This window comes from Xenopus laevis, chromosome 8S (assembly GCF_017654675.1).
Source record: "Xenopus laevis strain J_2021 chromosome 8S, Xenopus_laevis_v10.1, whole genome shotgun sequence".
Classification (NCBI taxonomy): Eukaryota; Metazoa; Chordata; class Amphibia; order Anura; family Pipidae; genus Xenopus; species Xenopus laevis.
The window spans coordinates 2,283,135-2,296,498 of NC_054386.1; the positions used below are offsets into that span (position 1 = coordinate 2,283,135).

The following is a 13,364-nucleotide window of genomic DNA, read 5'->3' on the forward strand; positions in this document are numbered from 1 at the left end:
TTATTGGTTATTCAGTTGTCCTCTTTGGTTGCATCCACTGCACAATGCTGCCTCTAAGGAGAACAGAAATGGCTCAACCTCAGTGAGATATCATAGATCATGTGTTTTTCAAATGTACATTTCTACATTTGCTCTTTAAGAGACGAATTTCTGGATTTCAAGTTACCAGGAGCAGCTTTTTTGCCACCCCTGATAATTTTTGAGGTGCTGTCGTCTGAGACGAGTCTCTCAAATTGCCTCATTGATGCAGCACCCCTGGGTATGGAATGCATCTATTTAATTAGCCACGTGCAAATGAGACGTGTAAATGGCAAGGTTTATTCAATCCTTTCCTGAGTTATTGTGCAAGATGGGCACTTGTAATTGGAGTTTACAAAAATAGTGCTGCCTGTGTTTTAAAGGGAGATGGGTCTAAACAAGGGCTTGTAGTTATCACAAGTAGTAAAACATTGTACTAAAGAAAAGAACATTGTTTTCTAGAAACCAGATTCAAGAGGCATCTTCACACACCACAACAGTAAGTATTTTAGTTAGTTTTATTATTTTATACTACATGACATTCTAATGCATGAATTTTGAGCCACTTGTAGTCATAAAGATACACCAGAATATTGTTATGTTTAGTTCCTTTTAATAACTTATGTCTGAGTAAGAAGTTGAATGATACATTGCTCATAGGGCATATAATATTTGTTTCCTTTAATCTTTCACTACAGACATATTACTACTCAGTCAGAATCTTCGCTGGTCAGGATCCGTCATCTGTGTGGGTGGGATGGGTAACCCCAGATTACCACTTTTACAGTAAAAAATTTGACTTGGCCAAGAACTGTACAGTTACTGTGACTTTAGGAGATGAACGAGGCAGAGTACATGAAAGGTAAGTATTTACTTGTTTCTATAGGGAGACTTTCTTATGTCATATCTAAAATATATACAGTCTTATAGCCCTCGTAGTTGACACTGTTTTTGATATTGAAATAGCTACATAATGTAAGTTTTGCACGTTTGCTCCTTTCAGTGTTAAACGAAGCAACTGCTACATGGTGTGGGGAGGCGACTTGTCTGCTGGCTCCGAGAGATCCAGTCGTAGCAGTGTGGACATTGATATTGGCTGCCTTGTTGATTTGGCTAGTGGACTATTGTCATTCACAGCCAATGGAAAAGATCTTGGGACATGCTACCAGGTATTTATCTTAAATCAAACATTGTAGAACAGTTTACATACCTGTACTATTTGACATTTCTTCTTATCATTTTTAAAGCCAGATGTGTTAGATAATGATCTCCATTCTAATGAGTCAATATCTTACTTGATAGGTTGAACCAAACACAAAGCTGTTCCCAGCTGTCTTCCTGCAGCCAACCAGCACCAATCTCATCCAATTTGAGCTTGGAAGGTTAAAGGTATTGTTTAATACGTATTTTGCCTATACATCATATACATCAGTGCTAAAGCAGGACCTTTTACTGACAATTGTACCAAGCAGGGGATACTTGTCTCACCAAACCTACAGTCTAACCAGAAATTGTACATGTCAGAATTATACTCTACAAACAGTTTAGGCACTAAATCATTGTATCACAAAACCTGTGAATCTGACAATTCAGAAAGTCCTTTGTATATTTTAAGGTGCAGTAGAAACATATCATCACAAACATTTCTTTTTTAAGAGACTCACCACATAAACGAGGAGGCCCAGGTTCTATGCACCAAGCCTTCAGCATAAGGGAGCGGACATCACCGTATTGTCTGTAGGGTAGGCACTCAAAGAGCAATCCTCCAGGCAGTAGTAGTAAAAAAGGTCTTTATTGAAGTCCAAGTGTGGATTACAGCTTTCTGCATTTCATGTTCTCACATCATTTAATCATAGCCTATGATTAAGTGTTGTGAGAACACGAAATGCATAAAGCTGTAATCCACACTTGGACTTCAATAAAGACCTTTTTTACTACTACAGCCTTGAGGATTGCTCTTTGAGTGCCTACCCTACAACAATACGGTGCAGTAGAAACATAGGCAGAGACACTTTCCTCTGAATAAAGGAAAGGTACTTATTAGTAAGAACTACAAGGTATGCAGATTTTTAAAAAAGCAAAGCATTTTACTCAGTGATAATGATAGTTATGGGTTAGTAAACCTTGTGTGGAGTTCATGCATTGTCAGCCACATATATAGAGTGGTGCAAAAATGTAAAATAAAAAATACCCCCTGCTGTCTCCCCAGCTTACTGGAAAGTGATAGGGGACCATTGTGTGTGTTTTTGCCCCAATTTGAAGTAGGACTTAAGTCCTTAGCTCAATCAAACTTCCCACCAACTCTAAAAACTTCTGGTAGGCTTAGTTGTTTATCAACAAGATGTTTCATCTGGTTTCTTTGCTTTAACGCAGAATACTATGCCTCTCTCTGCTGCAATATTTAAAAGCGAGGAGAAAAATCCTGTACCACAGTGCCCCCCCAGACTGGATGTGCAGACCATTACCCCTGTCCTTTGGAGCCGCATGCCAAACAACTTCCTTAAGGTGGAGACAGAACGTGTAAGTGAACGGCATGGCTGGGTGGTGCAGTGTCTGGAACCTCTGCAGATGATGGCATTGCATATACCTGAGGAGAACAGGTAAGTTATTACGGTCTATTTACATTACTGTGCAGTGTTGCTCAAACTGACATTCCAGATGCACGGATGAAAATTAAAGGAGAACTAAACCCTAAAAATGAATATGGCTAAAAATGTCCTATTTTATATAGTGAACTTATTGCACGAGGCTAAAGTTTCAGCTTGTCAATAGCAGCAATGATCCAGGACTTCAAACTTGTCACAGGGGGTCACCATCTTGGAAAGTGTCTGTGACACTCACATGCTCAGTGGGCTCTGATTGGCTGTTGAGAAGCTAAGCTTAGGGCTCGTCACTAATTATCCAGCAGAAAATGAGCTTCCCTGGCTGTAATATAAGCTGATGCTACAGGTTTGCTGATTATTAAATTCTGATGCTAATTGTACTGGTTTCTGTGCTGCCATGTAGTAATTATGTGTATTAATTACTAATCAGCCTTATGTTGTAACATTAATGACCATTCGGGGAGACTCCTGCCCCTCTTTCTTACAGGGTAGTGGATATTGTCATTCAGGAGGTGCTGGAGCATCATAGGCTACTGTATAGCTGTATTTGAACAAAGGGTTGCACAGCAGTTAAAGGCTAAATGTTAGATTTATTCATTGAAGATACATTGAAGGGTTACAGGGGGTTGGGAAAATCTTTCAACAAGCCTTGGTGCTTTTTCTGTTTTTTTCCTATATTACTTATATTACTCTGACGTCATATACTATTATTTTAACTGCAACTGATTAATTTTTCTTCATCAGGTGCATAGACATCCTTGAACTTTCTGAGCAGGAGGACTTAATGAAATTTCAGAACCACACTTTACAGCTGTACTGCGCAGTTTGTGCACTTGGCAATAACCGTGTTTCCCATGCCCTGTGCAGTCATGTAGACCAGTCCCAGCTCCTGTACACCATTGATAACCAGTATTTACCTGGTCTTCTGAGATCAGGATTCTACAATCTTCTTATCAGTATGTTTCTGGAATCTGCCAAGGAGGGCAAACTTATGATGAACAATGAGTTTATTATTCCCATCACAGATGAGACACGGAAGATCAGACTCTTCCCTGATGAGTCAAAAAGACATGGACTTCCAGGGGTTGGGCGTACTACTTGCCTAAAGTCTGACCTTCACTTCACAATGCCTTGTTTTGTGTTGACTGGAGAAGAGAGACAGCAACATGGTCCAGAGATTCCTATTGACATACTGAAGACAAAGGCCATTAGCATGTTAACAGAAGCTGTGCAGAGTAGTGGAGAACACATTCGAGATCCTGTTGGTGGCAAGGTGGAATTTCAGTTTGTACCTGTGCTAAAACTAATTGCTACCCTGGTTATTATGGGAGTGTTTGAAGATGAAGATGTACAGCAAATACTTTTGCTTATTGATCCCAATGTTTTTGGGGACAACAAGGAAGAGGAGACAGAGGAGCATGAAAAGGAAGAGGTTGCGCAAGTAGAGGAGAAAGCTGTGGAAGCAGGAGAGAAAGCAACACGAGATCCAACTGCCCCCACCAAGGGATTATTGCAGACACGACTTCCAGAATCTGTCAAACTCCAGGTGGGACTTAGTTCTGCACTTAAAACCACACCAGAAAGAAAAAACAAATGATAAATAGAAGTTATTTAAAGGGATACTGTCATGAGAAAACAGGTTTTTTCCCAAATCCATCAGTAAATAGTGCTGCTCCAGTAGAATTCTGCACTGAAATCCATTTCTCAAAAGAGCAAACAGATTTTTTTATATTCAATTTTGAAATCTGACATGAGGCTAGACATATTGTCAGTTTCCCAGCTGCCTCTGGTCACGTGACTTGTGCTCTGATAAACTTCAATCACTCTACTGCTGTACTGCAAGTTGGAGTGATATCACCCACCTCCCTTTCCTCCCCAGCAGCCTAACAACAGAACAATGGGAAGGTAACCAGATAGCAGCTCCCTAACACAAGATAACAGCTGCCTGGTAGATCTAAGAACAACACTCAATAATAAAATCCAGGTCCCACTGAGACACATTCAGTTATATTGAGAAGGAAAAACAGCAGCCTGCCAGAAAGCATTTCTCTCCTAAAGTGCAGGCACAAGTCACATGACCGGGGGCTGCTGGGAAACTGACAATATGTCTAGCCCCATGTCAGATTTCAAAATTGAATATAAAACAATCTGTTTGCTCTTTTGAGAAATGGATTTCAGTGCAGAATTCTGCTGGAGCAGCACTATTAACGGATGTGTTTTGAAAAAAACATGTTTTCCAATGACAGTAATTTGAGTTCCACTGTAGTTTTGACCTGTTTTATACAGTTGCAGTGCACCAATGAAATCCCTAAAGTAATTTCTGTAGAACATCCAGAGAACAGAACAAATGCGAACTTGTATAAATTGCACATTTTTCTAAATTTTTGCTCATTTTGCTGTCTAGATGTGTGAGCTCCTTCATTACTTCTGTGACTGTGAACTGAAGCACCGCGTAGAATCAATTGTCTCGTTCTCGGATAACTTTGTTTCAAAACTTCAGTACAATCAGAAGTTTCGGTACAATGAGCTGATGCTGGCACTGAATATGTCCGCTGCTCTGACTGCCAAGAAAACGAGGGAATTCCGCTCCCCACCCCAAGAACAGGTACATTTGTCACTTCAACTTTGTGGGTCTTCCAAGAAAGTCTTGACTTTATTCAGGTGACAGTTTAGTGGAGTTCCTTCATTTCTCATGAGCCCCATGGAAAGTCATCATCAAGAAGTACGTGCAACATCAAGAGATAGATGCAGCCTTAAGAACTACATAAGAACTGATGTTTTTTAGATGTTTGTGAGGCTGTGTAGACACTAGGCAGTAAGATTGTGCTGAATAGGGATGGGCGAATTTCTTCGCCTTGTTTCGCCGCAAAAATGACACCCATAGACTTGTATTGACGTGCGTCAAAAAAAACGAAACTGGTCAAATTCGCCCATTCCTAGTGATGAATTACAATGGAAATATAAATATTTGCACAGAGGATTTGTGTGACTGGCTACTGCCTTGAAAAATATTTTGTACTGTGCAGTGCATACTTTGACCCTCTTTTCACCTGTAGGGGAGAATCGTAATATAACCCCATTTAATTTCAATATTAATATTTGCAACCTGCTTTATACTTTCTTGATTCCCTGGAGACAATGACAATTACTTGCCGATAAATTCAAACTAGTGGGAACCTTCATTTTGATTTTACGTATTTATCCCTTTACAGATTAACATGCTTTTGAACTTCCAAATTCAAGATGACTGCCCTTGCCCAGAAGAGATTCGGGATGAGCTTTACCAATTTCACGAGGATCTCCTTATGCATTCTGGTAACTATAGCAAATAATAAAATTCAAAATATTATGCTAATATGATCTCTGGACGTAGTCAAATCAAAGCTATTGTTTTATCACAGATAGCGATGGGCGAATTTATTCGGCAGGTGCAAATTCACGGCCAATTTTTCGTGTTTCGATCCTGGCGAATAAATTTGTGAAATTGACACTAATTGAATTTTCGCTGGCGTCATCGTTTCTCTACGCTGCCAACAATTTTGACACTGGCGACAATTAATGAGACTTTAATGCAATTGGACAAAATAGGTGCGTGCCAAATTGTCACCGGCGCTGATTTTAACGCCCGTGAATTGATGCCAGCTTCAAAATTGGCATTTCACAAATTCTTTGCTTATCCAGAAGGCTCCGAATTACAGAATGACCGTCTCCCATAGACACCATTATAATAAAATAATTTTTTTTTTTTTCAAATAGTACCGTATATACTCGAGTATAAGCCGAGTTTTTCAGCCCCCAAGATATGCTGAAAAACTCTACCTCGGCTTATACTCGGGTCAAGCACAAAAACGGTCGCCGGCATCCAAGAAAGACGCCTGCGCCTAAGAATAGTCGCCGGTGTCCAAGAATAGTCGCCGGCGTCCAAGAATGGTTGCCGGCATCCAAAAACGAGATGCCGGCACCTCCAATGGGAGCAGAAACCCTCAATTTTTTGATTGAAACTTACCAGAAGCTGCTGCATTTTTCACCCTAGGCTTATACTCGAGTCAATAAGCTTTCCCAGTTTTTGGAGGTAAAATTATTTACCTCGGCTTATACTCGGGACGGCTTATACTCGAGTATATACGGTAATAGTAATAAAACAGTAGTTTGTACTTGATCCCAACTAAGATATACCGTAATAATTCCTAATTGGATGCAGAACAATTCTATTAGGTTTAATAAATGTTTAGATGATAGTTTAATTGACTTAAGGTTTGGAGATTCAAATTATGGAAAGATCCCTTATCTGGAAAACACCAGGTCCCAAGCATTCTGGATAACATACCTGTAGTTTGTTGTTTTCTAGTTTGCTTCAACACTTTCTGCAAATTTTATAGTTTTTAGATAATTTTTTTTTGCCTTGTGTTTCATCGTGAGATCTATAATGGCAACCTACAGATGGAGCAATGGATATGCCAACTGATTTTCTTGAAGATATTCCAAATAGATATGAGAATGTTTCCCCTAAAAAAAAATAAGCCTAATGAATTCGAAAAGAATTTTTCAGTGATATCTGAGAAATCTTCTGTAGGTTTTCTCTTTATGTTGTTTAAACTTGTTTTTCTATAATAATATTACAAACATTTATGAAAATTCATTTTTTTCTCATTTCTACTAAAAGAAAAAGTTAACCAATCTCGCAAAGCTCGTGCAGGAAAAGTCGCAATAAAATCATGCTGCAGTTCGAATCGCGCAACTTTTTCTAATTTGTCACTCGAAAACCACAACTTTTTCGGATTGTCGCACAAAAACCAAAAGGCACAAAACCCTCATAGATCATGAAGACCAGAAACAACTTCCAAATTGCAATCTGCCATTGACTTTTACATGACTTCAACAGGTTTTAGCTGGAGTATTTTCAAGTGTGGATTTGTCGCATTTTTGGCGCATAAAAAAACACTGAAAAAGTTGGGCTTTTTCGGATTTTTGCCCGACCAGAAAAATTCGACCTTTAATAAATGTGTTCAATTGGTTCTAAAAGACAGATTTTTTTTTGTCTGGGTTTTCATCAGGACAAGTGTCCTATCAGAATTTATGTTCTTAGAGAGTGAAGTTTTTATTTAAGTTATGCTATTTCTGGGAGCAGAGTTTATTATTAAGTCCAATCACAGGTATAGGATCATTATAAAATAATGTGAATAATACTGAAACAATAAATAGAAGAGAAAACAGAACTATGTTAATGTGTTTCAGATAAATGCAGGAGAAATTCGGAACGATTCTCCTTTGTATTCATATAAATGCAATTAAGCTGCTTTGTGTTTTATTTTGTGTACAGGTATTCCGCTTGATGAAGAGGAGGAAGAAGAAGAAGATACATCAATGACGGGGCGGCTGCGAACACTGCTGTATAAAATCAAAGGTCGGCCGAAAACAGAAGAAAATGATGCAGATGAAGAGGAAGAAAAATCCCCCAGTAAGTTTTATTTAATTGTGAACATCTGCAAACACTTGGGAAAAAAAACATTTTAAAAAAAATCATTATTTCTTTGCCTAAGGCCTTCCCTTCTGTAACTTTCAGAGCTGAATTTCTGTGTTAAAAAACGGAAATTCAGCTCTTAAAGGCATACTGTCATCGGAAAACATGGATTTTTTTCAAAATGAACCAGTTAATAGTGCTGCTCCAGCAGAATTCTGCACTGAAATCCATTTCTCAAAAGAGCAAACAGATTTTTTTATATTCAATTTTGAAATCTGACATGGGGCTAGACATTTTGTCAGTTTCCCAGCTGCCCCCAGTCATGTGACTTGTGCTCTGATAAACTTCAGTCACTCTTTACTGCTGTACTGCAAGTTGGAGTGATATCACCCCCAGCAGCCAAACAACAGAACAATGGGAAGGTAACCAGATAACAGCTCCCTAACACAAGATAACAGCTGCCTGGTAGATCTAAGAACAACACTCAATAGTAAAAACCCATGTCCCACTGAGACACATTCAGTTACATTGAGAAGGAAAAACAGCAGCCTGCCAGAAAGCATTTCTCTCCTAAAGTGCAGGCACAAGTCACATGACTGGGGGCAGCTTGGAAATTGACAATATGTCTAGCCCCATGTCAGATTTCAAAATTGAATATAAAAAAATCTGTTTGCTCTTTTGAGAAATGGATTTCAGTGCAGAATTCTGCTGGAGCAGCACTATTAACTGATTCATTTTGAAAAAAAACATGTTTTCCGATGACAGGATCCCTTTAAAGATACCAGAGGCGACTTTTTGCTGCTCCTGGTAACTGGCCGCTCCATGCCAACTGAAGCAATGCTCTCACCTCGGGACAGATTCACTAAAGGGCGAAGTGACTAACGCTAGTGACTTTTCACCAGAAATCCAATCTGCAGGGACATCGCCAATTCACAGGCGCAGACTATAATTCGCTAGCGAACAGGACCATCGCTATCGTTCGTTAGCACTCTATTGCCTAGCGACTTTCCACTCAGGCGAATGGTCGTTGATCCGCAAATTCACTAATGTGCGAATTTTAGGAGAAGTGCTAAAATGAAGTTACATCTTCCTTAATCTTACGTCACTAACATCATATCCTGTCTGCCAAAAATGCATTCAAGTTTAAACTGGCGACTTTTCCTTTTTTTAAAGGACCAGTAACATCAAATTTTTTTTTTTAAATTCGTTAGTATACAACGAAAGAAAAACAAAAAGACAAATTAAACTTTATTAAGAAATAACTTACCGAAACTCCGATTGCGCTCCTCTTCTGAAAAGGCGACAGGACGATGATCCATCTTACATCGCTCGATTTCTCCTCCCTGGCTATCTCCTATTTTTTTTTTTTTTTTTAAATTGATGTCACTGGTTCTTTAAGCGGGATTGCCTGCAAAAGTACTAACTTAGACTTTTTTTGGCTTAACATTATTCCCCAGACATTTTCTAACATATGGAACATTCATTTTACAGTGGGCTCACGTGTAGGACATTATCTCTTTTGTCTTTATTAACGTTCCTTGGACATTTGTAATAAAAAGTGGCCACTTCAAGCATTTGCACCAACATAATAAAGACGCCCAAACAACTTTAATGTACCCGCCCTATTCACATTGACCTAAGCGTAAGCTCACTAGACGCTAGCGCATCTTCGATTTGAAATGCTCGCACTGCCGAAGTAAAGCTAGCGAAAAGTCGCCAGCATTTGGCGCACAGGATGCAACTTCGGATATTAGTGAATTAGCGTAGTGGGAGCGAATTTGCAAAGTGATGTGAGCTGTGCAAAGCAGTCGATGGCGGAAAATCGCCCGTTGAATCTGTGAATCTGCCTCCTCATGGCAGGGGGGACCCTGAATGGATATGGGATGAAGCATCTGTTCTGACATATTGTTCTTTTAAAGTGTCAGGGAAAGTCTTGTCTGAAGGGCACGATCATTAGTCTGATGTAGAGTTGAGAGGCTCCTAATGACGGACTGGCAGGTTAAGGAAGAGTTAAAGACAAATTCAGAAGAAATGTGGCGGAAAATCTCATGTTGTGCAAAAGACAAAATCTGGAAACTGTTCTGACTCAATTATTGTGAAGGGGGCTGTACTCACACGGACGCATGTATTCACCAAACGCAGGTGAAATGCAACATGCTGCGTCCCACCTGCGTTTAGCACTTAGGGAGGAACTACACAGACGTTTTTGGTGCGATCCAATGCTCTGTCGGATGCAACGGAAATAAGGTAAGATGGTGTTGCAGCGTTAATCCAAGGAGACACGACTGTCGGATGCAGACGCTGCATGCTGTATCTGCATGATCAACGCTGCGACTTCATCAGACATTTCCATGTCTTACCTTATTTCCGTTGCATCCGACGTGATGCCTGCGTCTTTGCACGGCGCATCGGATGAAATCGTCCATGTAGTTCCTCCCTTACATGCGTCTGTGTGAGTACAACCTCCTTCACAATAATTGAGTGCGTCTACTCCTGCGCTCCCCTGTGGCTGAACGGAAGAAATCGCAATGCAGGAGAGCGCAGGTAAAACCGCCCGTGCGTAAGAGCCCTTAAAGACAAATTCACTGAAGTGGAAATAGAGATTTGTGAATATGGCAGGAAATCTGACAAATCTCCACTTTTATTTTGTCTCTATATCGGCACTTTTGTCAATTGAGTTTTGCGAGGGTCTCGTTAGCAACCATTATCCATGTAAATGTACGCTGCGTTTAAGGGTAGAACTCGACGGTGCGGCTCAAGACGACCGGTGCCATGCGATGAAACTCATGCAACGTGTCGGATGTCCTGAAGATACAGGAAGTGAAGGAGGTAAAAACGACATTTATCCGACGCAGAAGACGCCGCGTGTGGCATTTTCATTGGATAAGTTCTTACCTGTGATTTCTCTTTCACTTCCGGTATCCGCGTGCGTTTCATCTCATGGTGACGTGTCGTCTCGAGCCACATCTTCGAGTTCTACCCTAAACTGGAAGCTGCAGTGCGTTAATCATGTGTAAGCCTCATAAATCACACCCCATGGTGGCTCACAGGCTTGGTGACTATTTTTTAAAGACACCTGATACTGCAGGTTAATCCAAGTAGCCTCCGCTAATATCCAAAAGTAAACGCCAGTAAAAATGCACAGTGGCTTATTAGTGACATTAAGCTCCGCTGATACGAAGCCGTCTCAGTGTGTGATCAATGGTCGGCTCCCAACTCCAGTTTAAGCTCAGAACATGGAATGAAATTTCAGCAGAAGCCTCAGACATTCACAGTGAGGATCGTATCCACTTGTTTATAGCTGTAAGGGAGATACTAACACCTGTTGTTACTCCAGAGTGTACAGAGACATGAATTACACACTGCCTGATTCATTTACATATATATATAATATAATTATAATAATAATATATTTAACTGCAGGATTTAGATTCACTCAATTATTTGCTTTTTCTTTCTGGTGCGTCTACTAGAGAAGAATGTGACTTGATATCAATGACTCAACTGCCTTTTCCCTTCCTCGGCTTCTTTATGGCTGTAAATTGTCCTCACCGCAGCTGCCAGCATTATAAATGATTGACATCTGGGAAACGCATCTGTTTTCCCAGCTCTTCTGCTTTAGTTTCAAAATACTTGTTATTTGAACTATGGGCCACCTACGTACATGAGAGCTCAGCTTTCGCTTATCCTCGCACCTAGACTTTTTTTTTTGCCTCTTCCAACCACTCGAATCTGACGTCAGAGAGCAAAACTCTCTGCAGTTCAACTGATATACATGAAATTATGGCCCTGAGAGAATATTTAAATTTTTTAAATTTGTTTAAAGAGATGCCCAATGACTATTTTTAGTTACATTAAGGGGCAGATTTATCAAGGGTCGAATTGAAAATTCTAATTTTTAAATTAAAATTTTAGTTTATCTTAGTGTAATCCGACCAGGGAATAAAAAAAATTTGATTCAAATTTAAAAAAAAAAAATCAAAGTTCGAATTTTGAAATTTTATCATGTACTGTCCCTTTAAGAATTCGAATTTGATTATTTGTCCAAATTTTAGTTTAATTTAGTGTAATCCGACCAGGGAATAGTCCAAATTTGATTCAAATTAAAAAAAAAAAATCCAAGTTCGAATTTTGAAATTTTATCATGTACTGTCCCTTTAAGAATTCGAATTTGACTATTTGTCCAAATTTTAGTTTATTTTAGCATAATCCAATCAGGCAATAGTCCAAATTTGATTCAAATGTAAAAAAAATCAATATTCGAATTTTGCAATTTTATCATTTACTGTCCCTTTAAGAATTCGAATTTGAGTATTTGTCCAAATTTGAGTTTATTTTAGTGTAATCCGACCAGGGAATAGTCCAAATTTGATTCAAATTGAAAAAAAAAATCCAAGTTAGAATTTTGAAATTTTATCATGTACTGTCCCTTTAAGAATTCGAATTTGTCTATTTTCCATCTAAAACCTGCCAAATTGGTGTTTTAGCCTGTGGGGTACTTCCTACAATCAATTTGGAGTCGTTTGGTGGACTTTTGGAGAAAAAAGTATTTTGTTTTTTAAAAAAAAAAAAAAATTATTTTAAAGGGATGCCCAGTGATTATTTCTAGTTACATTAATAGGCAGATTTATCAAGGGTCGAATTGAAAATTCAAATTTTAAAATTTGAATTTTGAGTTTATTTTAGTGTAATTCAACTATGGAATAGTCCAAATTGAAATTTATCATGTACTGTCCCTTTAAGATCAAATTCAATTCAAATTCGACTATTTGCCATCTAAAACTTGCCGAATTGGTGTTTTAGCCTGTAGGCACCTCCTACAATCAATTTGGAGTCATTTGGTGGACTTTTGGAAAAAAGTTTTTTTTTTTTTAAAAAAAAGTGTTTTATTTAGTTTAAAGGGATGCCCAGTGATTATTTTTAGTTACATTAAAGAGAAGATATATCAAGGGTCAAATTGAAAATTCAAATTTTTAAATAAAAATTTCGAGTTTATTTTAGTGTAATTCAACTATGGAATAGTCCAAATTCAATTGAAATCTTAAAAAAATTCAAATTTTCAAATGTATCATGTACTGTCCCTTTAAGAATTCGAAATCGATTATATGCCATCTAAAACCTGCCAAATTGGTGTTTTAGCCAATGGGGCACCTCCTACAATCAATTTGGAGTTTCTTGGTGGACTTATGGAAAAAAAGGGGGTTTTTTCAAAAATATTTTTTATTTAGTTTAAAGGGATGCCCAGTGATCATTTTTGGTTACATTTATGGGCAGATTTATCA

General features: G+C 38.7%; 1 protein-coding gene across 4 annotated transcripts in view; it reads left to right on the forward strand.

Annotated features, from left to right (window-relative positions):
• The window catches only part of ryr3.S (ryanodine receptor 3 S homeolog), a 254,374-nt gene that overhangs the window by 98,772 nt on the left and 142,238 nt on the right, over positions 1–13,364 (forward strand). For all 4 annotated transcript variants that reach the window (XM_041574388.1, XM_041574389.1, XM_041574390.1 and 1 more), the window contains exons 30-38: positions 481–517; positions 717–880; positions 1,022–1,187; positions 1,321–1,407; positions 2,392–2,618; positions 3,366–4,167; positions 5,026–5,226; positions 5,834–5,936; positions 7,942–8,079. In XM_041574388.1, coding sequence (XP_041430322.1) covers positions 481–517; positions 717–880; positions 1,022–1,187; positions 1,321–1,407; positions 2,392–2,618; positions 3,366–4,167; positions 5,026–5,226; positions 5,834–5,936; positions 7,942–8,079 — 1,925 coding nt within the window. The remainder of the gene's footprint in view (positions 1–480; positions 518–716; positions 881–1,021; positions 1,188–1,320; positions 1,408–2,391; positions 2,619–3,365; positions 4,168–5,025; positions 5,227–5,833; positions 5,937–7,941; positions 8,080–13,364) is intronic.